The sequence below is a fragment of the Condylura cristata genome, unplaced genomic scaffold, assembly GCF_000260355.1.
Source record: "Condylura cristata isolate star-nosed mole 26May11 unplaced genomic scaffold, ConCri1.0 scaffold00003, whole genome shotgun sequence".
NCBI classification, from domain to species: domain Eukaryota; kingdom Metazoa; phylum Chordata; class Mammalia; order Eulipotyphla; family Talpidae; genus Condylura; species Condylura cristata.
Window position 1 is genome coordinate 39,419,847 of NW_004567104.1, and position 24,277 is coordinate 39,444,123.

A 24,277-nucleotide genomic window follows, 5' to 3' on the forward strand; every position below is an offset into this window, starting at 1 on the left:
TTTGCCCTGGAAGCTGACTCTGTGATCTCCTTCAGTCATGGAAAGTCCCTTCCCCAGATAGACTCTGGTTTTCCACTAGCTTCTACCACTGCTAAAATAAAACCGGGTTAATCCCTTAAACATCCAGCATCAACAGGTGGGGTTGGCCTGGCCAGCATTTGTGAAAGGTGTGAAGAGGTCATTTTTTAAGTGCACGGTTTTGCCTGTCTGGCTGCCATGTCTCTGTCCCGCGCCAGCTGACCGGCTCACATTACTCTGTGCTGGCCTGGCCAAGGGTCTCTCTTGGTGGTGATGTTTTACCCGGTGCTGAGCTCGGTTTTCACAGTCACCCCTCCCTTCTCTTTTAAAGAGTAGTCCAAGAGAACAGACAGAAGTCACACAGGCATTTCCACATACATCTACATGAGGGACCGTTAAATTCTGAAACCGCCTCCCCCAGTCCGCCTGTGACCCCTACAGAGGCAGACCACGACCTTGCAGCCTCAAACCTCCAGATCCACATTGTAGCAAGCATGAGCAAGAGTGCATTTAGAATCAGTGTTTCTAAGATCAGCCATGTCTGGGTTTTTAGTCTCCTTGCAGAGGCAACACAATTGTCCGCAGTGTGTCTGTAGCACAAGGCTGGTGTGAGAAACAGTCGAGAACACAGCAGACCCATCCATCATTGGCACCTATTCCTCTCCATTTCCATGGACATAGCTCCCAGAGAAGCAGTGCAGCCAGCCACACCTCCCATGGTTCATTCACTTCAGGTCCACCGCTACTCAAACAGACGTTATTGTTCACACTTCCTTAGTGGATTGTTCTTGGATTTAAAGCCATTGGCACTTTGAAATAAAAGAGTGAATTTAATGAAATCGGATCAAATCAGTCATAATTTAACAGATTTGAAATGTGTTTTAGATGTTAGATGAACAGAACTATTTAATTGGAGGCCCCTGGAAGTTAGCCAGTTTTTAAGGAATAAAGAATAACAATGTCAATTTCAAATTCAGAAACATTTTAGGAAAACAAAAACAAAATATTTCATTGAAAGCATTGTCTAAAAATCAGGGAGAGTTTGCTCTTCAAACTTCCAAAATGTGTTTTTGAATGTTATGCAAATATTTTAGAGGAAGAATAACAAAAAAAAAAAAAAAAAGAATGCCTGGTCCATTTGTCTAATTAATGACCAGGAACAGATATATATCGCTGTGTACACATCTGTAAACATTCTGAGTCCATCACACTCCAGGCAATAAACAGCTTGTTACCTGGGGACTTTTCAGGGGCAGAACTGCCATCAGTGTAAGAGTGAATTTTCCAACACCTTGCTGGGGAGAGAATGAGAATCAGGTGCAACGGAGAGATGATCCCAAATCAGCTGTGTCCTCTGCAACTAAAGAGGATGAATAAAATGTGTTTGGTCAAACCTTGCTTTTAGGGATTTGTCTGGAGCCCCTGCTCGGCAGAACATGGCAGATAAGGGGCTTTGGGTCATGCCCTCTCAGTGCACCCGCTCTGGTCAGAGCATTCATTTCTTCCCTGAAGGTGATACGAGCACAGAATTGGGCTGTTTGATAGGAGGCACTTTTGCCTTTGCTGAAGCTGTTCCAGAAGCCCAAGCTCAACGGTAGCCTGTTTGCTTGAGGCTGATGCCACCAGTCTCTTAGCCCTGTCAGTCATTTCTCTTGTTCCTATTGCTAGGAGACATTTCCCATTTCCCTTTCTATCATGAAGCTGAAATGTGGAGTAACAGAGCCTTTCCAAGAAGGCCCATCCTGAGTTCTGAGCTCAATACACGGCAGTGAGATGAAGATGCTGAGGAATGGGTAAGTACCCAAGTCTGGTCCCAGAGTCAGAATGGGACAAAGCCACATCCAGAATCTGTCTAGTGAGGTCAGGAACCTGGTCAAAGCATAAACTTCCCTTCTAACTAGGTGACAAGCTGGTGCTACCCAAGTCTCTATTCCCTGTTAGATGGGACTTTGGGGCCACCCCTCTACAAGATCTTAGGAATCCCACCATTTCAGGGCTTTGGAGAAGTGAGCTGGTCCTCCAGGAAGTCTAGAGTAACATGTCGCAGACATGCAGAGGAGACCGGCCCAAAGTGTCTGGGTTGGAAATCTTGAGCTGCTGGCTTTTCTGGGCAGTGGTAGAAGAGCATCATTCTACCAATGCTGGCAAGTTGCAGGTGCGCCTGGAGGGTCCCAAGACAGCAAGTTGATTTTGATGCAGCTTTTGTCTGCACCTAAATCAGAGTTGCACACAAAAGGGGGGTGCTCTTCCACCCTTCAGGGTTGGCCTCCATCTGTAGCCATGGCTTCCCTCTGCTTCACTTCTTGCAGGTTTGAATCCTGCCCTGGCTCCTCTCCCCCCGTGTGAATGTGTATGGAGTTGACTGAACAGAGGGTGAATGGAACATTTGGCAGTGGTAACTTTGCTGCAGTAACTGGATTTTTTCATGAAACAGCACCAAGAGTGATCATTCCCTCTCCCCATCTTATGCAAGAGGCTCAGAAGACAGGTATCTGGTCTCTCCGAGCCACATCTAGGTCATCATCCAGGGTTAACAAAACCTGAAATGAGAGGAACAGAGAAATGAGAGGATTGAACTGTTGCAGTAAATCCCTATTGTCTCTCTAAGACTCACAAAGACTGAAAACCACAACTGTCCTTCCTCATTTTTGTGTCTTCTATAGCTCTCTGCTATGCCGTAGACAGACATACAAGCATATAGTGAGTGTTACTATAGGTAACAGTTCATTAATTAATTATTTGAATACTATCAAGGGTCTACTTTATGCTTTCCAGATGCTGGAGATATACACGCCTCCTTTCGTGGAGCCTACGTCAAAAAGAAGCCTTAGACATGAAGCATATGCATGGGTAAGATACATTATGCCAGATAGTATTATGTGATAAGTGTAGAGTGCTAGGTAGTAATATGTAATATGTAATATGAACAAAAACTAAAGCATGGAGGCAATGGAAGTAAGGGTGGGGCGGGATAAAACATTTTGATAGGATGACTGGGGAAGACTTAGCAGAGGAAATGGAGTTTGGCTGCATAGACTGTTGGTATATTAGAAAGGTACCCTTCTCCATTTTCAGTTTCCTCTGCCACCACTCCCTCCAAAAGGAACACCTTAGCTCCACTTTCGTGGTCTCTAAGCTGACTTTCAAAAATAAAAGCCAAAAGGAATGTTTTATTCAGACTGGTTAAGCGTCTCAATTAGACCACTAGGGGGCAGCCTTGCTCCATGCTTGGACAGTTACAGCAGGCAACTGTAGACGGGTCAGCAGGTCTAATGGTGGTGTTGTTGGTGAATACAAACTATGTACCGTCGCCAGGGACTTTTAATTTGTGTTAACTCAAATTATGAAAGGATGCGGGCAGTTACTTACTAACTCCCGGGTTGCTAAAATATGGTTTCTGGGAAGGTGTTTGGGTATAAAAAGAAAGATAGAAAGAACCTGCAGGAGAGATTTGGAATAGACAAGTTAAAAAGAAACAGAGGTCTGACTGCTATCCTGAGTCAGAAATTGTAAAATATTCGGTGAGACTAGAAGAGAGGGAGGACTGTTAGTATAGCGCAAGAAGGAATAGCTCAATATCACGAAAATTTAATAAATCTCACAAAATAGTATTGGGGGAATTTTGGGCATGCAAGGTCCAATTCATTGCAAATGTTATGCAACTTAAACTTTGTAATCATCTGTCTTAATATATATATGTATGTATATATATGTATATATATGTATGTATGTATGTATATATACAAAATCTCACAAAATAGTATTGGGGGAATTTTGGGCATGCAAGGTCCAATTCATTGCAAATGTTATGCAACTTAAACTTTGTAATCATCTGTCTTAATATATATATGTATGTATATATATATATGTATATATATGTATGTATGTATGTATATATACAAAACATACATTCATACCATATGCATACATATACCATATATAACGTATATACATATGTACATTCTGTGAAGAATAACAAGAAAAGGAAAATAAAGCTCTAATATATATGTATATATGTATATACATATATACATTCTGTGAAGAATAATAAGAAAAGGAAATAAAGCTCTAATAAAAAGAGAAATAAGAGTGTTTATACATTGGACTACAATGAAATTGGAAAAAGAGATTCAAGAAGAGTACAAAAGAGGGTGGAAGCAAGAGTGGATGAGGGGATAAAGAGAGTATAAAGTATAAAGAGAGAAGAAATCATACAAAAAAGCTTTTATAAACTTACCAAGAATGAGAAAAACAGGGCGGTGGCGGAGAGGAAGTGCCAGATGTCATGGTCATCAAAGAAATCGAGCAGGACACACTCCCGATTCTTCTCCCGGGATTCAGCTGGGGTTCCCTGGGGGAAGGTGAGGCAGGGGTGGGCAAGCATTCCCACAGTTGAGCTGTTTAGAGGGCTGAGCAGCCAGAAAGCCACAAAAATGCCAGAGTAGTCATGAGCTCACAAGGACCGAGATATGTCCTGACAAATGTGTGCTTAGGTGATTTGGTCATTGCGCAAACATCAGAGTGTAATGAAACACACCCAGAGAGGACCGCCTGCTGCAAGCTGAGGATATACTGTGTGAAGCCTTTGGAGTAACTGCCGTCAACCAAAATGTCGTTAACAGATGTGTGACTTTAGGACAGATGTTAGGCCTGGCTCAAAAAATTAATGTCCACAATAACGTACATCCACAAAGAAATGTGTGAACAAACGTTCACAGCAGCTCAAAAGCCCATCATGTCATGTGGACAGGTAAAATACAGGGTGTCCACATAATGGAGACTTATTCAGTCATAAAAAAGGCGTGAAGTGATGATACATGATGCCACATGGGTGAACCTAGGAAATGTTTTACTAAGTCAAAGAAGCCAGACTTCTTTGTATGAACTTCAGAACAGGCAGCAACAAAGAATATTTTAGTGCCTTGGGTCAAGAGGTCAGGAAGAAATGGGGAGTGACTGCTAACAGGTGCAGGAGTACTTTCTGGGGTGATTAAAAATGTAAAATTGATTGCAGTGATGGTGGACAGCTGAGTCTTCCTCCCTGTTCTGTGCTTGGATATATCGCCCATTTCCTAGGTCTCGGTTTTCCTATCCATAAAATGGATTTATACCTACCTGCACCTGGGTATTTGTTTATGGCTATGGTTATGATGAGAAAGATGAAGTTACACTGAGCAGGGCTTTTGTACACATGAAACATCCACTGGGAGAAAGATGACTGCACAACACATAAGGAAGACCCGACCTGCAGCGTCTGTATGGCCTGCACATTTACCAAGCACTATCCTGATAGTGAAGACAACGTGGCATTTCTTGAGCATTTGTGTGTTCATTAAAATCCAAATACAAAATGATGTAAAAATAAATTATTATATTGTTTTTAAAAAAAGGCAAGATAAGAAGTAAGATGAAGGCAGAAAGCATTATGGAAGAGTCCAAATTAACTGAAACAATGTCTGCACCAATGACCCCCCCCACACCTGAAGGAAGTTACTGTGTGGATAGCGTTCAGAATGACGCTCAGAATGATGCTGAGAGTGGACAACTGTGGGGCCCGCAGAGACCTGACTGAGGTGTCTCAATCTGACTGTGACACTCTCTGGTGCATTCTGGGTCCTTGGCATTGGTGCTGCTGGAGATCAGAGTTCACTGTCTTGTGTAAAGAACTGCCTTTTGGAGGCACACTCTCTGTGTTTCGGGAGCTGAGCAGCTCAGGGCACAGCCAGATCAGGTTTATTGCAAGACCCACAGCAGGTCTGCAAGGGAGATGGTGTCTCCTGCTCTTCTCACATGTGCCGAGGAGGCCCGATAGCACAGTGCACGCAAGGGTGTGCTGTGAGGCTAACAGAATTGAAATAAAGGGCATTTACAGTTAAAAAAAAAAGGGGGGCATGCCTTTTAGAGAAAGCCTTGCTACTAGAGAATATAAGAATGATAAAGAGCAACAAGCCCACAAGGAAAGGGAGGGAGGAAGGTCAAAAAGGAAAGATGAAGAAAGAATAGCTTCTTGGAAAGAAAAACCATTCTCTTACCTCCCAGCTGCTGAGATTCTGGAAGAAAAAATACAGGGCAGCAGCCCATACCACAGCTGTAGCCACAATGCAGAAGAGTGGGATGGGGAGGACTTTCTCAGAGCTGCGGAGCTGTGGGTGAGAAGCAGACACTGCCAAGCTGCACCCCTATCCAGGCTTGGGGTGTGCCTGGCTCCCACCACCCTCCTACCTTCATGATGATGTAGAAGGCCAGGTAGAGCAGCAGGTTACAGATGAAGATGCCCAGCATGTAGGAAGCAAAGTCCCTGGGTCGATATATCAGTCCGAAGAGGGCACTGAGAATATGGGGAAGGATAATGTCATAGCCATGAGGGTGGAGATGTAACATTACTGGCTTTTTCACCTCCATTTTGGAGGGAAGGAAATTAAACAATTAACATTTTAATGTGAGTTTTCATTTCTTCCATCTCCTTCAGAACATTCATTTTTAATAATTATAAGTTTCCTCTAGGGGGGCATGCCATAAATAACCATCTTTCCTTTCTGGTGGAAATGAACAGGTTTCCTGTCATCCCTTAACTGTGCACTAGGATAAAGAACACTGCAAAACTAAATGAATCCCTTAGGACACATTGTGCTTTTTTTCTTTTTCTACTTAAGATCAAGTCATTAGAATAGATTGTTAGTAGCAGAATTATTGCAATAATTGGCTTGTCACACATTGTAATTTTTTTTGCTAGCTGTTTGACTTTTAAGTTAATACTGAAATTTATTTACTTGGGGTTTAGCTTTAACTTCTTTCCAAATTTCTGTTCAGTTATAATAAAACTCTCTACAGTATGACCCTTATCTCCTCATTTGAGACACTTTTTTAAATGACACATGTGTACGTAATTGGATTTCTGTCCTCTCCATTCTGATTTACTAATTTGTTTCTAATTTTTGACCAGTGCCTTGTTGTCCCATCTGGTTAGGCTAACATGTACTATGCGAGGTGGTAGCTTAAATTGAAAATTAAATAAAATTGAAAATTCAGTTTTGTATTCACTCAAGCTGCAGTGAGTTCAAGTGTTAATTAATCACAGGTGGCTCATAACTACTGTATAGGATAGTGTAGAGTAGGACAATTACATCGTTCGAGAAAGCTCCACTTGGATAATGCTGGTTTCTTGATTGTACACCTCTGTTCCTTTTTCCTTCTGTTAGTCATCTTTTGAAGATACCTTTGAAATTTTGTGTAATTAGGCAATGCATTTCAGAACGATTTTTACTGGCTTATTTATTTATTTATTTGTTTATTTATTTATTTATTTATTTATGTGGTATCAATAACATACATCATTCATTTACATTTTAGGCTGAGAATATGTTGCTTATAGTAACCATAGCTAGCAAAGTTATATATTTGTGACACTGTTCACTTTTGAGTTCATAGGAAGGAAAAGATCAAGATATAATAATAAAGGAGACAAAGATAAAGTAGAAGATGTAAGTGGAATAGGAAGAATGAGTCTGAGAGGGAATAAAGGAAATAGAAATACTCAGTGAGAAAGAGAAATACGCATGAGGTTGCCTTGTGGAAAGTTCTACAAGTGCATCTAAATCCTTACTTTTTTGCAACTGGCATAATCTTCATGCCTACCTATCATCTATTATCTATCTATCATCTATCTGCACTAACATAACAAGTTTGATGTTCTCCTTGATGAACAATGAACTCAGTATATCAATGCTTTAAGAGAGGCCGTTTGGCAAACAAGAGTCTCTAGTGCATTCTTTGCAAAAGGAAAAATATTTTTCCTTTTTTAAGTTTCCAGGATAAGCATAGACCTATATTCTCCTTACTTTCAGGTGTCTTTATAAAAATGACAGCCAACAAAAAACTATAATGTCACAGATATTAATAAAGAGAAAAACACATTTTCTCAGACTACTTACAAGGACCAGTTAACCAAATTTCCCACAATGAGCAACACCATTCTGTCCTGGAAAGGAGGAAAGAAAACATCACCTGAGAGGCAGCTCACACATCATTTCTTTCAGCACACCACCACGGGAAGCAACGATTATGGGGAAACAATTTGCTTGGTAAGAAAAAAGTTTCTATCTTTGGACGTAAACTGTGGCGACGGTGAGAACAGTTTGAGGACTCAATGGCAAGGCCTCTGACTGCAAGCTGGGGTGACCACATTCCCAGGGGAGTCAGGATGACTTCTGCTGTTTCTCCCTGAGGTTTAGGGGACCTGGGCATGCAGGATCTACTTCTTGATGGGCAGATTGATTGTGATGTAGTCACGGAAGGTTTCCCTGGGCGTGTTATTTGCTGGGCTCTAAGGCAGCTCTGAGGACTCACTTTTAAAGAGTTGGTTTTCTACCCATTGCTCTTGTTCCAAAGAGGCTCTGGTCCTAAATAAACAGAACCTCTTACATTGAAGTTATTGGTAGGGAGAAAATAGGGAAGGTTCCAACTCAAATGACAAATAGAGATATATTTGCAATTTATTCCTGATCCTTTGCATACTAGTTAAACTTTCAGGTGCTATCTGCTAACACCTTAGTTTACATGGCCATTTAAAAACCTCAATTTTCTGTCTTTATGTGAATGACCCATACAATCTGGAGCAAATACCTGTATTTTAAAAATTAATTCACTACCGGAATGGCTAAAATCCAAGATATTGGCAATTTCAAACACTAACAAGGGTGTGGAACTTTTGCTGGTGGGGATGCAAGATGGTATAACTACTTTGTAATACAATCTGGCACTTTGTTTAGCAAAACAAATATACTGTTACCATATTATCCAGCAATCATGTTCCTTGGTATTTACTCAAAGGAGTTGAAAAGATAGGTTAACACAACACTTTTATAACAGATTTTTAAATTATTTAATTAAATAAAATTTTATTAGTTTATCATTTCTTTACAAAACTATAATATTAGGGGTTTAGTTTCACACCTCAACATATGCACATGCGTCCCTTACCCACCACCAAAATAGCAGCTTTATTTATAGTTGCCAAAACCATAAAAAATCATGATGTCCTCCAGTAGATCTGGAGTAATCTTCAGTGCATATTATTCAGTTAAAAAAGAAACAACAATAAACTAGTCTGAAAGGGCTATGTACTATATTATTCCAACAGTATGAAATTCTGTAAAAGGCTCAACAGAGACAAATAAAAACATCAGTGGTTTCTAGCTACTGGGGTGGGGGGATTTTGGGTGGGATGAATAGTGAGGCAGAGAGAATTTTAGAGTAGTGAAATATTCCATATGAGATTTAACGGGGATACATAGCATTATAAAGTTGTCAAAACTCAGCACCAAGAGTGAACAGTGATGTAGGTCATTGACTTTGAAGGATTATGAGCTATTAATGTAGGTTCATAAACAACAGCTAAGGTACTAGTTTGATCAGGAGTACTGGAGGAGAAGTTGTGCATGTGGGGAGAAGGGAGATATGGGGAATCTCTGTATTTTCTGTTCAATTTCTCTGTGAACACGAATCTGTTCTAAAAACAATGTATACAAATCAAACAAATGTGTAGAGTGATACGTGTAAATCCTGATGCCAGTGATTGAATTGGCCATATGTTTGCTTGGACAATCTATTTTATATGTCCTACTCTGTGTAATTTTTAATAGATCTAATTATTTCAATTCTATAAGTCAAGTCATCATTCTTCTTTGGATGATGATTTATGGGCTTATCCTGTCTTGATCTTTCCTGATAGCAATTAACATGGTTTAATTTGTATGTATAAAAGTGTATTTTTTCTTCATATATTAGCAATATTTCATGTGCAAAATGGAATCACCTTAGCTTATATTTTGAGGGTAAAAAGAAGAGTGCAATGTGTTTCTCTCTCCACTAACTAGGCTTCATCCACCCTGGGCCATCTGGTCCTCTGGATTTGGAGATTCTGAGTGGACTCCCAAGCCTGCCCCTCCTACTCTTTCTCTTCTCTCTGGGAGAAGCCCAAGGAATTACACATACCATGTACAGAGGCCGGCTGCACTGCTGGACACAGTCCGTGTAGAACACCATAGCTGCCCTTCGGAAGATCCCCAAATCTGTTGATGACATGATAGCATGATGAGAAGATTTGTTCAGAGATACTAGAGAATAGCCTCATATGCCCCCAAGCACTGGGGACCAGGCTGACTCATCTCCACTTTATTAAAAAGGTGCTTTGCACCTAATGAAAGTGTGATTTGACAGCCACATGTGCTTTCTGAGAAGGGGTTAGCATATCCATGCATCATGGGGCAGAAAGGCAAGCTAGAACATCACAGGCAGGCGTGCGCAGAAGAAGTGGGGTGACTGGCTAACTCTTCAGCCAAGTTTCCCGTTTTATTCCAGTGGCATTTCCTTTATAACAGAGATGGTGTGGGCCCCTCAAATCCCCTTTACAACTTAGAGGATGGGAAATATTAGCTTGAAAAAGTTTGAGTACTTCTCAATATGATTACAGTGAGAACTGAACTTCATGATCCTGGGATCTATGAAGCACTTCTGAAGCCTAAACATGTTCTGAAACTATAATCAAAGGAATTGAGTGAAGATGGGGAATTAAATATAGGAAAGATTAAGAAAAATGCAATCCTTCAAAAGGATGGTAGGTGGATTTTTAGTGGTGAATTTAAGGTAGTACATGCAAATGTTGACTCCTAATGATATATACCTGAAGCTTATTTCATGTTAGAATGCAATGCTACTTCAATAAAAAATAGCTTTCTAAAAGGAAAATGAGAAAGGATGGTATAACACAGCCCACGCCCCTGTGTCATACCTAGATGAAGGCTCAGGCTCTCAGGTGGGACTGGTCGTGAGCCCATTACACACAGGCTGGGTCTGCCCAAAGCAAGCATTTCGGCGGTGGACCCAGCTTTGTATTGAATGTTCGTTAGAGCTTCCCTCTGGGGTCAACTCAACAGCATTCACTGGACTAAATGGAGGCGCTGTCCAGGCAATCACTGAGAAGGATACAGTGCTGGCTGGGCTGTAGGCCATCCTGCCTTTGGGCCTCTGGCTTCCCCGCCCCTCACTGAGCCTGCCCAACTGCAAGGGTGTGTGAGCATGGAGCAGAGCTGGAATAGACAGGCACTTGGCTACGAAAACAATCTGGAACCCTGGGAAGGGTGACTGAACTTTACCTGTGTCAGACACATCTGAATCAGTGGGAAGCAGAGGAGAAATAAGAAAAAATATTGTAAGAAAGTAATCATACAGGTAAACTGTGGCCATTAAAGTTTTTCTCAAAACAAATGTCTTATTTTTTTTCAAATTATAAAAGTCCTGTCTGTTCATCACAAAGAACACGAAAATTTCTGCCTGCCTCAAACATCTAGAAGGCTATTTTTCCTAAGAGTGAATCATACTTCCCCGCTCATCCCCTGGCTACTTTTGTGTACCACTTCCAACTTAATGTCCACCTGGGTGATTCTGGTAGCAAGGGACAGAGTTGTGACCTCAGCAACTAGCTCCATGTTTTCCTGTTCTTCTTATGAAGCATTCTGCCTTCCCTTTCTGTGTTTATTTCCAGGTATAGTCTGGGAGTCACAGAGAAAGAGGTATGTGAGTTGAGAAAGGGCCAGGGGTATGTCTCCAGAAACAGTTCTAATCCAGCTTCCTGCATAACAATTTCACTTTTGACTCTTAAAAATCTTTACCAGATTGGGAAAAGATCATGCTTAGTGAAATAAGCCAGAAAGAAAAAAAAAAATACTGGATGGTTTCGCAGGAGTATAGTGGACCAGGCAAGAAAATAATAAGAATAATGAACAGCCATATACCAGAGACATTTTGTGGGAGAGGAATGGGGAATGGGATCAAAAATGGGGGTGGGGGTGAGGGAAGTGCACGGGACTATGGTGATGGTACATGGGTGACTTGGTGATGGGAAACCCACAGGGATTACAATTGAGATGATAAAAAAGCAAATGTACAAAATGATGTAAAAATAAACTATTATATTATAAAGAAAAAAAATCTTTACCAGATTGGGAAGCACCAGTCTTGGAGATGTCTCCTTGTGCACAGAAACTGAATATATTCAGCTGAACTATCTTCACTTTCCCCCTCCCCTGTCTGGCCCAGCCAGGGCCAGGTATGACTATATGGAAGTAATCTATGGATTTCCTCAGTGCCCGTGGATTTGGACAACAGGAATCCCTACCAGGAGATGGAGGGAAAGCGTAAGTAGAGAGGACTCAGTGTTTTATCTGCCTAGTGCCCAATCTGTGAGGTTGCTCCCGCTGGCCCCTGGCATGCTTGACAAGCAAAGGTCACTGCTCCTTTCCCAGGGACTTCCTCTCTATACTCTCTTCCCATGTTTTGGTAGCCACTTCCTGTCCTGTTCATATGGATAGCAAATGCTTCTATGCTTCAAGCCCCAAGTGTCACATTTCATTCTTCTCTGCCCTCCCATGATTTATGCATAATCCTTGCGTAAATAATTCCTGCTTACTTTGTTGTGGGGCTTTTTTTTTCTTGATGGGACCCCTGGTAAACTGTTACAAGGTGATAACATAATACAAACTTCTCTTTTTTAAAAAAAGGCAAATGAATTCAGTATTGCAAAATTGAAGCAAAGCTGATTTAAATATATTAAAAGTTCTTCTATTTATTAGTGGTTGCTGGCATTACATGTATCTGTATTCAGGTTGATTTTTTTTTTTTTTTTAACTCTGGAAGAACTCAGAGCAATATTATTCCAAATCACTTTCCTTTTGAAAGTTTAGTTTGTGTGACTCGATTCTTTGTTGAGTCTGGAGGATGGGGCACGAACAGAATGTCCTACTAAACCTTCTGCACCACTGACTAATGATGTTTCCACAGGGGTGATTTGGAGGCAGGCTGGTTATGTTAATCTTCACGGTTTGTTTTCGTTTCTTCACCGCTGAACCTATCTGCTGCCTTCACCAACTTTATTTACCGTATTTAAGTTAGCTTTTAGTTTGTTTTCAAAGTAGTATGCGATCTGACTTGCCACCCGTTGATTCCACATTTTCCAGTAAGTTGGATGACTAAAAAATGCAAAAAGTATGGAATACCATGAACAAGCAAAAGACTGAGAAGACAAGTATTTTAGGTACAAGCCGCAGAAGAAAGTTCTTCGTGCCGTGTTGCTCTGACTTCACGCACACATGGAAAAAAATCATGTTTCATCGTGTCCTTTTGAACGAATTGCTTTTATTTTCATTTTATTCTCTTTTGTAGCAAAGTTGCCCGATGGCCTATTATTTATGTGGCGAAAATGTTTTTAGGTGCAAATATTTGTGGGGAAAACACTTGTGACGAAACTGCTTACGGCGAAACCACCCAGAAGTCGTGCAAGGGTCGGGGGTGCTCGCGGTGAGAACTGGCAGTCCCAACACCTAGGTGGACGGAGCACGGGAGAGAGGAGGGGCGGGCCTGGACCAGCGTCCCCAGGTACAGCAGTGTTCTGGAAAGTTCTGAGGGACGAGACATTTGAACCGAGACCTTCTGGGTTGTAATGAGGGCATATTAATTTATGTTTGCTGGTCGTTTCCCGTCCTTCCTTCCGCTCCCATAGTAGTCTTTTGTCTGCTTTAAAATGTTAAATTTGATGCATAGGGTCTGCAGTTTTTTATTTGGGTCATGCTTTTGGCTCTGCAAAAGCCAAAGAAGAGAGCCTTTGTATATACACAGCAAGCCCTTTCGTGACTATGTTTCATTCAGCTTTAGTCATTTCATTATAAAGTTGATGAGGAAAAAAATGGATTCCTGACAGGGAACACTGTTTGCATAAGCGTTTGCATGCTTCTATCTGTATGGGTTTTCCCAAGTTTCCTCCCATATCCCACAGATAGGCAGATTTGGTTCAGTGGTGTGTCCAAACTGTTCTAGGAGTGACTGCAGTGCAATCCCAGGGATTGGCTTCCACTTTGCACCCCAAACTACCCAGTTGGGCTCCTAGGTTCCAGTCATTCTCTGCCCAGAACTAGGATAAGCAGCTTGAAAAATGCAAATACAATTTGTTGTTTAATGTTAGACGTGTTTGGGGTCCTTATTTAGCAGTTCGGCTATGTTTTTTTTTGTGACCAGAAATATGCTGTACAAGACTTAGCGTTTGTTTATATCAGCCTGTGGTTTGGTTTTGTTGTCTTTTTCATTGTTTCTCTTAAAGTTGCAGTATCTAAATCTACTGATGCTGTTAAGTGAGGATTTCCTGTGTAGTGATTTTTCTTAGGCAATACAAAACAATACATAAATCTGATTTCCTGGGCGTGGTAAATAACTGGTAAAATTTAAATGCTCTAAAGTGGACTAAACTTGCGCCCATATTAACAACTGACTACCAAGTGTCCTGCCTCCAAGATTGATAAGTTGGCCTCAGAAGAATTCCTAGAATTTGAAAATAATGTACTAGTCATTCTTGATGACCATTTAACATGGCTAGAGAAATGTTCCTTTTCAATGCTAGAAACCAAAACTATTTCTCCATATCATTCTGCAGATGGATTTTCGAAGTTTAGGGGATTGCAGAGGGTTGGGGCCTCGGAGTTGCTTCAGCTCTGAGGTATGGCAAGCTTAATATGCTAAGTGGTTGGAAACATATTTGGAGATAAGAGAATCCTGAGAGAGAGGAAGGTCTTGGGGAGAATATATGCAGTCAAACACATGCATAGTTCAAAATGTGTGTTTATGATGACCAGTAACACTTCCATTTAGAATAAGTGAAGACAAGGCTTTCCTTTCTCAGGGTGAATTCATCAGTGTGTTTAGTAACAAGTAGCAAGTCACTCACCTATCTTGAAACGGCCCATGTAGTAGATCTGGGTGCTGAGAGCCAGAGAGCCCAGGATATGGATTGCAGAGAAGATGACCCAGAACCACACGTCATTTTTGCCAAAAACCTAGATGAAATATGGAAGTTACCTTCATCTGTGATTTCCCCCAGAGAACTTACTAAAAGTGTTGTGCTTCTCGTTTATGCAGGAGTCAGAAACCTGACTATATTTTGGTCTGCTTTTTGTTTTGGTCCCCTCGTCTGAGTACTCCGGGATCTTACTGCACTCAGAGCTAGAAAAAGAAGGCTGCACCACTAAATGGAAATGGAAATGGAAAGAAATGAATGAGGCAGCCAACCAATAATGATGAAGGGATGAAGGGATGGGGAGGAGGGTTGGTTTATAATGCTCTTCCAAGAACTGAAGACAACTTACACTGGAGTTGGAAAGAGGTTTCTGCTTTTTTTTTTTTTTTTAAGTCAGTTGCTATAATCAGCTTGTGCATTTCTAGTCCAGTCTCACATATGTCTCATCCCTTAGATTAAAAAGTTCCAGGATGTTTTTATTGGTACCTATTCCACTACTAAAAATAATTACTTCATAAATAAAATGCGATGATGGACCTATTTTGAGAGTATGTCAAGAACTATCGATTAACCTGTTCATTTGATGTCCAAAAAACAAATAACATAAAACCTCCCAAGAAGGCGCATTGGAAAGCAGGGCTGGAGGCTGGGGAAGGACGCACCACTCCAAGGACGGTGAGCGTGATGACCACCGCGAAGGACGCGTAGGCGGCGTAGGCGCTGGCGTTGATGTCTGGGTGGCGGGTCTGGTAAAGCTTCAGCATGCAGAGCCCGGCGATGATGTACATGAAGGAGGTGTCTGAGGGCACAAGGAGGAGTGTGGCATCAGGACCCAACAGCTCCCACACAGATTCTCTCCAGCCTCAGTAAGCCCCGCCCTTCAGGCCATGGATTATTTACTGCCCCCAGATTATGAAGACCTCCAGTCTGCTCCCCTTCCCAGGTACGTTCTCTAGGCAGGTCCCTCCTACTCCAGTTCTAAACCCTGCCAAGGCTGTTCCTCACCACAGAAGAAAACCATCTGATGCTACAGTAAATAACTGCAGGGGGATTTGCATTTAAATGTTGGTATTCAAAAGGCATAATGAAAGAATCCATAGTGATGACATTTAAGGTGGTATGACAATAAATATAATCCTAGGTAGGTATAGGAGGGTCTTCTCAGCATCCTGAGATATAACCACATTGACTACTGCTCATAGAGCTTTATAATCTAGGGATAGAAAATGGTTGCTACATCTGTAAAAGATGTTATTCATGGTTGAAAGGTTATAGAACACTGTGATAAATTAATATTTGTTTACTACAGATGTAGTAAAGCCATAAATGCAATTGGGAAAGATAAATATCAAATTAATCATAGCTGTAGGAAAGGAGAGAGGGGAATAAATTTGGAAAGCAGTTCGAAATGAGACTTCACTTCCAGGGCTGATGGGTTGGGGATGGGGAACAAATGAGGTAGAGGCCCCATGGGCTGGAGAACGATGGTGCTTTGGTGGTGGGTATGGGGGGTATCAGATATCTGAAGCGGTATGAACCTGTACCCCTAATTCATACGCAGTGTTGTAAACCACTGCTACCTCAATAAGAAGTAATGTAATTAAAATACAAAAGCAAAACAGGACCTCACACTTACACTATGTTTTATTTCTTAACAAGAATTTTAAAGGAACTACTACTAATTTGTAATTGGGAGAACACTGGTTTACATCATTGTATATGACTCAGAGATACAGGCTAGCCCTTTCCAGTGTTGTGACCATACCACAGCCACCACGAAGACACTCACAGTGCGCCACCACAGTCCTTTGACTCCCTGTGTTCTTTTCCACTCCCCTCCCTGTTTGGTACCCTCAGATCTGTAGGCAGATATCCCGGGTTTGTTACTGATTTGGCTTTGTTCCTCTATATTTCACAAAAAGTGACACCATCCAGAGTTTGTCTTTCTCCTCTGACTTATTTTGTTTAGCACAATGGTAGGAGTTAATCTTTCTTAATAGCTGAGTAGTATTCCAGTGTATATATCTTCCTGATTTACTCATCTGTCCGTCTTCCTAATTCTCTCTTCTGCCCATTGCATGGCTAATGTTAGTAGTGCTGCAATGAACACAGGGCTGTGTATATCCCTTCCAGTTAGTGTTTTTGCATTCTTTGGGTGGACACCTAGGTGTGAGATTGCTGGGTCACATGGTAGATCCACCTTTAATATTTTAAGAAACCTTCATTCTGTTTACATTTAAGGCAAATATTTTTCAATATTGGTATTTCTTTATTCTGATTGGTAAATGTCTTTGTTCGCTATAATTTTCTATATTGAAATATTTTCTAATTAAAAAAATGTAAAATGTGAAAGAATTTCTGTGGTCAGAGTTAGGCCAGAGCACAAACATAAAAATGACTTATTTTAAAAATCTTTATCCTTGAGAGTGGAGGACATTTTTAATTGCTTACTATAAATCTCAGCAATTCCCTTCCTCCCTAACAGCAATACAAAGAAAATATCTTAGTTCCATTTTCAATTCAGAAAGGAACTCTTGTCTAGCCTGTTTGCTTCAGGAAAGCGAACTCTGCCCCTGTCTCAATAATGGATCTCATGGGTCTAAAGATACTCCCACCTCTTTGCCACTATAGTTGGCATAGTAACTTAGGCCTGACTTAACCCTCACTTAGGAAAGCACTCCGGGGTGGGCTCATCACTGTTTAAGCTATTATGGTATGGGAGGGTCGTACTTGGGGGGTGCGGGTGGTTTATAACAGAAATGTCCTTGCTTCTCCATGAAGCCACCTGCAACCCAGTTTGCTGCCTCATCATGGGGTGGAGATAGGAAACTAATACCTGCTACAGTTATTTTTGCCACATGAAGGATGATAGCCTGAGGATTAAATCAAAATACAGGCTGAGCACAAACAACGGGATCACAGAGCCACTGTGACCAGATAACCAGCCACTTTCCTCCTCTGTCTGCTCAATCAGCCGGCTGATAAATGTTCTTATTATTTAAGCCAATTTGAAGTGAATTTTCTAGTACTTGTATCCCAAAGCAGTTTAACTGCTACATCAGGCCCCGTTATATGGTGGGATCTTTCCAAATATCTATTGGTGGATTCTGTCTGGCTTGCTGCCTAATCTGACACCTTCAGGTCTCACCATACGGTCCACATTCAATGTCTGAGTGTCTTCTGATTCAAAAGGTGATCAAGGACAATAAATGTACAACACGAAGAAACCATGATGGGTGGTGAGGTGCCATCAGATCACTTTGTTACACATCAATCCACTGTGAACTGGGCTGCCTGTCTGTGGGTCCTCACCTACATGCTTAAAATTCCATTGTACTGCAGGCACACACAAAGGGCCAATAATGGGGGTATTTACAAAGGGGAAAGGAAATGGTACAACCCAGGGAAAGAGAGAGAAAGAAAGAGAGAGATACAAGTTAACTACAACATCCTACCAGCTCTGCTGACTTGGAACTCCAATAACACACTGATAGCTCATCAAGAGCCAAGCACCAGCCACATGGTCCAGAGAGAGAGCATCTAACATGGCTCCCTTATGTATTCCCAAAAGTCCCAGAATGCCTGCTTAGCTCTGCCCTTGGGTCCTCACAGTTCTCCCCTTAGTGTTGCTGGGAGTTGTAGTTTCAGTGACTGGAGTAAGGGGTGGAGTCCAGAAAACTCTGCAGAGTTCCCTCAGGACACCCTCTCCCCCTAACAACTTCAGCTCACATAACATGTCATTTAGTTTTTCCAGACACTGTTTTAGTATTTTGGAATGGGTCCTAGTGTAAGACTCTAACTCAAGTCTGTGTAACTGCTGTAAATTTTAATTACCAAATTGGAAGTTGGAGTAATTAGGGCAGACATGATAACAGGCACTGAGCACACCTTCCATCATCAATGCAATGCCCATAGCATAGAAGAGACCAAAGTGTTTGGGAATCCCATACTCCTGAAAAAGGAGAAAGCATCGTCAGTAGAAAGATACCAATCAGTGACATAGCCACAGAATCTGGAAACCCAGGCTTCTGGTCTCCTGTGGCTCATTACACACAATCTGTTGTCGCACTCTCAAACCTGATGTCGTCCCTCCCCATGGATCCTCTCTGGAACCATAATCCTTCTGAAGCGTCCACCTCCAATTTACCCACACTCTTCTCACCATGGCAAAGATGTCTTTGGCTTCCAAGGCTCTTCGATGGAGAATGTCCCGGCGTAAGACTATGAGCAGGAAAAGGAAGCCCAGAAGCACATGGCCCAAGTTACTGAGGATGTTGTTGAAGGCACTAAAGAACCAGCGAGAAGCCACAAGAGTCAATAAATGCCTTTCAATAGTGAATGAGTTCAGCATCCGTGTTTAGCGCCCATAACCTTTTCATAAGCTGTCAGGAACAGCCTATCATCAGAAATCCTCTCTAGCTTAATCACTTCACTTCAGGATGCTTAGCCTGTTCCATTTCCTCTCCAGGTGCCTGCTCTGCTTCCCTAACACTCACCTCGGCCTCTCTCATCCCAACGGCACTGCCATGCCAGGAGAGTGAGTTGTGCCAGGGAGGGGAAAGTGTTTCAGCTACACTGCCACTGTGGATGCCGACAGACCCATGCTTTGTATTAGTATTTAGTGGTGTGACTGAATTTCAGGATAAATGTCAGCTGGACCTAACCAAGGCGCTTTATTTCAGGAAACAAAGGCTGGTTCGGTTCTGGAAAAGAAGCCAGATTCTCAGCAGCCAGGTAAATGCTCTGTGCACTTCACCATTGTGCTCTGTGCACTTCTGTTCCCGTGGCTGCAGCATGGCCTAGGAGGCAGCAGGCCTGGGGTGCAGAGCCACGCTCATTAATAGGCAAGTCCTTAAACTTCCAAGCCTTAGTGTGTTCCTCTAAAAAAGGGGTTAGCATGAATATATTCACCGCATGAGGTTGTATAGTGGATTGGCTGTATGAACAGCTCATGACCATGGGCAAGTGTTGTCACAGTTGGGACCTGATATTTTACAAAACATTCCTGCCCTCTCCTCAGCAAATTATTCTTAGGAATGTTTCCAGAGGCCCCACACATAGAAGCAAGAGAAACATACCTGGTCTCAACTTCTTGAAATCATTCCTTTTTACTCTTGACTGGGGTCATCTCCCACAGTTGTTTTTAGTATCTTTAAAAACTGAAATTAAACGTTATGCACTAAGGCATTGCTAAATGCCACATGAGCAACCAGAAAACTGAACTTACCTCAGGACCCCCAAGGGGTGAGCACAGAGGAAGTTGTAATAGCAGATGTCCTGGTTGCCAGTGACATTTACTACCTGTAAAATTGAGAGCAAGAAGAGGAGATGGATTTTTTCTTTGTCATCTGAACCTAGTCTGAAGTCATAAATACCGGACACAGCTCACAGCAACATACTGTCAGCAATTGACAGTGTAACCAGGGCACCTTCTCAGCAAGGGCTGGGTCATTATCTGCCCATTAGCTGTGCTTTGCACATCATCAGCACATGACCTTTAAATGCTACCATCTTGCTTTGAATTGAAATAATCTATGTCTCTCATTATGTGACCTCAAAGTGGAATTCAATGCAGTACATTTTCTTTATTCTCATTATTAAGGAGGTATGAAAGGATGCCAGCATTGACACTTTCCTATTAGGACTCTTGTGATATGTCCTGTTTTCTAGATGATTGTTGGGAGGGCCTGGAGCTGGGTGAACAGGATAACCACAGGATAGGCAGGTGGGAGGAGATGTGTCAGTTTTCCATATTTATCTCCATTTCTGACATTAGAACCTTGCCAGACTACAACACAGGTATGTCTTTTGGCAGAGATGTACTCAGAGAATATTCAGATTATAAAGAGTGGGGCTCAAACCTCATGAAATCGTCACATATGTATGAGGTTGGCTAAATATTATGAGGCCACTGACTCAAAGTTGCCTGAGAATTGGAATAACAATGAGTTTAGTCAATACTGAAGCCTGCTTTTACTCTCAGACTCTGCCCAATTTATGTAGGGTACAGCTTGGACACTGGGGTTTTAAAGTTCTCCAGGTAGTTTTAATGCATACAAAGTTTGAGAACCTATGGTCCTATGTTATTCTGAGATGGCTTTCTCATATTAAATAAATCCTAGGAAAGGTCATTTCTTGGACCCTCAATGTCTAGGAAGAGTGGGGATTTTTCAGATTGTTTTAATTACTGTTTTTTCTTTGTTTTATATTTTCTTAATATTTAATTTGTTTTGTAAAGCTCTTTTTACTTAAAAAAAAAATACCCTCAGTGCGAGTACTGGCTAAATTAAACATTTCATTTGTTTGTTTTGGTCTGAAGGCTCTTTAAAAATTCATTATCCTGTGGTGATTAGAAGCTCAGATTGGTAAATAGCTGATGCAGTTGATAGATATGATGACTAAATGAGTAAAAATAATGACTTCAGATTAGAGGTCCCAGGTCTCTCTGTGATAAAGCAACTGGGAAGTAGATTTAAAGGTCAGTCAAAGATGAAGCAATGGAGATGTCCAGCAGGGAATGAAATGGCAAGATACTTGGATTCATCCCAAATTATACCCTCCTCTGTAAGACACAGCAAATATTCTCCCCTGCAGAGTGACAGCTAGGCTTCTCGGGATGGGGGAGGCACTTACTGTCTGGTAGGTGACAACCAGCTGAATCACAGGCAGTGCATAAAACACAGCAATGGTGATGATGTTCCTAAGCAGGCAGAGAGAACCAGAAAAAATTATTTCTAAATTAACAGTGGGACTCTGTTCATTTATTTTCCCCACAAGAGTTCTCTCACCTGATAACTTCCTAGTTAACTCACAAAAATAGTTAGAAGCCCCAGTCTTACATTGGTACAATCACTGGCAAAACAGTGCAGCTAATACTTCCTTCCGGTTAAACAAATTATTATTGAGTGCCTATCTCTTTAGGATGTTGTTAAATTGACACCAGAATGTAAGCAACAAGGGCTGGATCCCCTGAAGAGGATGTGGCTCCCTTAGATTAGTTACATCTTACTCCCCAAAGATGGTCCCAATATGAGATTCCCTGAGGCCACCATTGTCCCTCGCTTCTCTCTACTAGCAGTCACCTAATACTAGGGCAACCTTGAAGAGAAAGGGATGGGAAGAATTGTCAAAGGTGTCAGCATGTCTGAGGGACAAGTCCTGGGGAAGAGGCTGCCCCTGTACATTTGACCTTTGTATCTCCGGTCTCTGGCTAGGGGTACATCTTCTCTCAGGGTGTTTTCCACTCTAGACCACTAGGCCCTGAATCATTGGGCTTTTTCCAAGAATGAGACCTGGTGTGGAGCACAGTAAATGGCTGCAGTTTAGTGTGCACACATTAGTGTTATCTTTCTGGAAGAATTACTGTGTTCCCTAAAGGTTGAAATTTTTACTTTATATAATTAAAAAAAAAGTTATTTATTTATACATATAGAACTGGGGCACAGGTCAGAAGTGCAGGGGTGGTGAGAGGATTCACCAGAGACAGAGTGGGGAGCAGAACAGGCCAACTGACAGTACACTGCTGAGGGGAGCAGTGGGCGGGTCAGGAGAGGTCTGCTGCGCCATGTGGGTGAGCTCCCTGGCCAGGAATCAAACTCGTGCTGCAGTGGCTTTGGTGAGCTTCATAATGTGTGCTTTAACCTGCCGCACCACCAGGAAGAGCCCTGTATTTATATAATTTAAGGCCAGTTTTCTAGTGACATGGTTCCTTTAAACACCTATATCTGTGCTCATTAGACGTTGAAACCTGTGACAAAGTGATTGTGGCTTTTACAAAGAAAGCTCATTTTATTACTTAAAAGAACCGTGGTCCTGCTGGTCACTGACTCACCAAAAATAAATCTTATATTTTTTGCTCACAATTCTCCGGTCCTTTCTGGACAGATCTGACAGGTAGAGGAATATCTAGGATGAAAAAAAGAGAGAGAGCGCAAAGGAGAACTTTACAAATTTCAAGTTAATCTCTCACTAGGGATTAAAATTATTTAACAAGGTTTTTCTTTTAATTTGCTTTTGCTAGAATGCCTCGTTAAGAGTCCCAGTGTGTTTCCCTTGGGATGTTAAAGACTGACTAATGTGGGAAGCTTCAAGGAATTTTCTTGTAACTCAGAAATGAACATTTCCCCATTTTCAGGTGTGTGTATTATGTGGTTCTTGAAGTACAGGGTTCAGACTTTGAGGCCATCTATATGTCCCTCACTATATATAACACCTATAACAAGTATCTGCCAGAAGGAAATAGCCTTTACTCTTGAAGGATGATACATACAGAGCCAGTTAGTTTCCCCAGATATAACCTCATGTGAAGCTTTTCTTCCATCTGGTGCATCCCTTTCTCCTGTTGTCCACGGTCAGGCATTTAGGACCCTGAGAGTGTTTCATGCTCCCTTCTCTTTAATGCCCTCACTTTCTTCATCCAGAAAGAAGTGCTAATTAACAGAGGATTGCTTTTAGCCTGTTGCTATGTTTTATCTAAAAGTCCTGTGGAAGGAAACTGAAGCCTTGCTGAACTTAATGTGGCTACCATCCAGAAGAATATGGGCAGGCAGAGGTACCTTGGTCCGGATGATGTTTTTATCACTCTCAATATCTGGCATGGTGTCAAAATCACTCTCCTCCACGGAGCTGTCTGTGTCCGACTGGCCTCCATGCCCACCATCAGAGGAGGACATCTGCCTCCCAGGACTGGAGCTTGATTCATCTGAAATAGAAAACTGTCTCCCTTCAAAAGCCAGGAAGAACTCAGGGAGCCCATCCCACTCTGTAAACTTCACAGAGCTGATTCATACTTGAAAATGCTGTGTTGGTAAGAACTCCTCCCCACAGGACACGGTCTTCCTCTCAGTCTCTCTCAGTAGGTTTTAATTCTCCTTTTCTCCTATTTTTATATTGAAATAATGTATTTCTAAGGCTGAATACCTCTAAAGAATATAAAGGCACCTGCTCTGTTAACTATTTGGTACAAAAATTAGATAATTCCTGTATTCCATGTGTCATATTTTAAAATATGAACATAAATACATAAATATACATATGCACGTAGCATCTACCACATGTCTGTGTAAGCATATACTTTTTTATGGATTAAGTATTTATACACAGAAATCTCCCACATGCTGTATCTATGATTACATAATGAAAATAACATTCTCAGGAAGAATCCTTGTGTTCCTGTGAATTTTTCCTAGAGCAGATGGGAATTTGTTCAGCTTGATGAGCACATGAGCTGAGCCTACCTTCCGCTTTATTTCTTCTATTCAGATGGTTTAACAAAAAAAAAAAAAAAAAAGCCCTGTTCTCGCAGAGCCAGAAATAAGTAGCTTGCACTGAGCCCACATGCTCCTTAAAGTTACAGAACAATAGGGCAGGAATACAAGATTCCCAGTTGCTCTACACCAGCATTTTAAGGGCACCATTTGC

The 24,277-nt window shown here is 41.6% G+C and overlaps 2 protein-coding genes across 3 annotated transcripts in view; one reads left to right on the plus strand and one right to left on the minus strand.

Annotated features, from left to right (window-relative positions):
* Positions 1-2,346: 2,346 nt before the first annotated feature.
* SIDT1 (SID1 transmembrane family, member 1) overlaps positions 2,347-24,277 on the minus strand; it is a 76,012-nt gene continuing 54,081 nt past the window's right edge. Inside the window, exons 12-26 of one of the 2 annotated variants that reach the window (XM_004675212.2) lie at positions 23,413-23,558; positions 22,689-22,762; positions 21,491-21,557; positions 20,085-20,158; positions 19,020-19,143; positions 18,692-18,809; positions 15,520-15,656; positions 14,789-14,897; positions 11,172-11,186; positions 10,012-10,088; positions 7,950-7,996; positions 6,241-6,346; positions 6,051-6,161; positions 4,256-4,369; positions 2,347-2,558 (exon numbers count right to left, since the gene is read on the minus strand). In XM_004675212.2, the coding sequence (XP_004675269.1) occupies positions 2,496-2,558; positions 4,256-4,369; positions 6,051-6,161; positions 6,241-6,346; positions 7,950-7,996; positions 10,012-10,088; positions 11,172-11,186; positions 14,789-14,897; positions 15,520-15,656; positions 18,692-18,809; positions 19,020-19,143; positions 20,085-20,158; positions 21,491-21,557; positions 22,689-22,762; positions 23,413-23,558 (1,382 nt within the window). In that variant the 3' untranslated portion in view covers positions 2,347-2,495. The remainder of the gene's footprint in view (positions 2,559-4,255; positions 4,370-6,050; positions 6,162-6,240; positions 6,347-7,949; positions 7,997-10,011; positions 10,089-11,171; positions 11,187-14,788; positions 14,898-15,519; positions 15,657-18,691; positions 18,810-19,019; positions 19,144-20,084; positions 20,159-21,490; positions 21,558-22,688; positions 22,763-23,412; positions 23,559-24,277) is intronic. The other variant, XM_004675213.2, reaches the window with a different exon arrangement.
* Positions 15,786-24,277, plus strand: part of SPICE1 (spindle and centriole associated protein 1) — a 111,790-nt gene continuing 103,298 nt past the window's right edge. The window contains exon 1 of the mRNA XM_012734386.1: positions 15,786-15,800. The gene's annotated coding sequence lies outside the window, so the exon portion shown is untranslated. The remainder of the gene's footprint in view (positions 15,801-24,277) is intronic.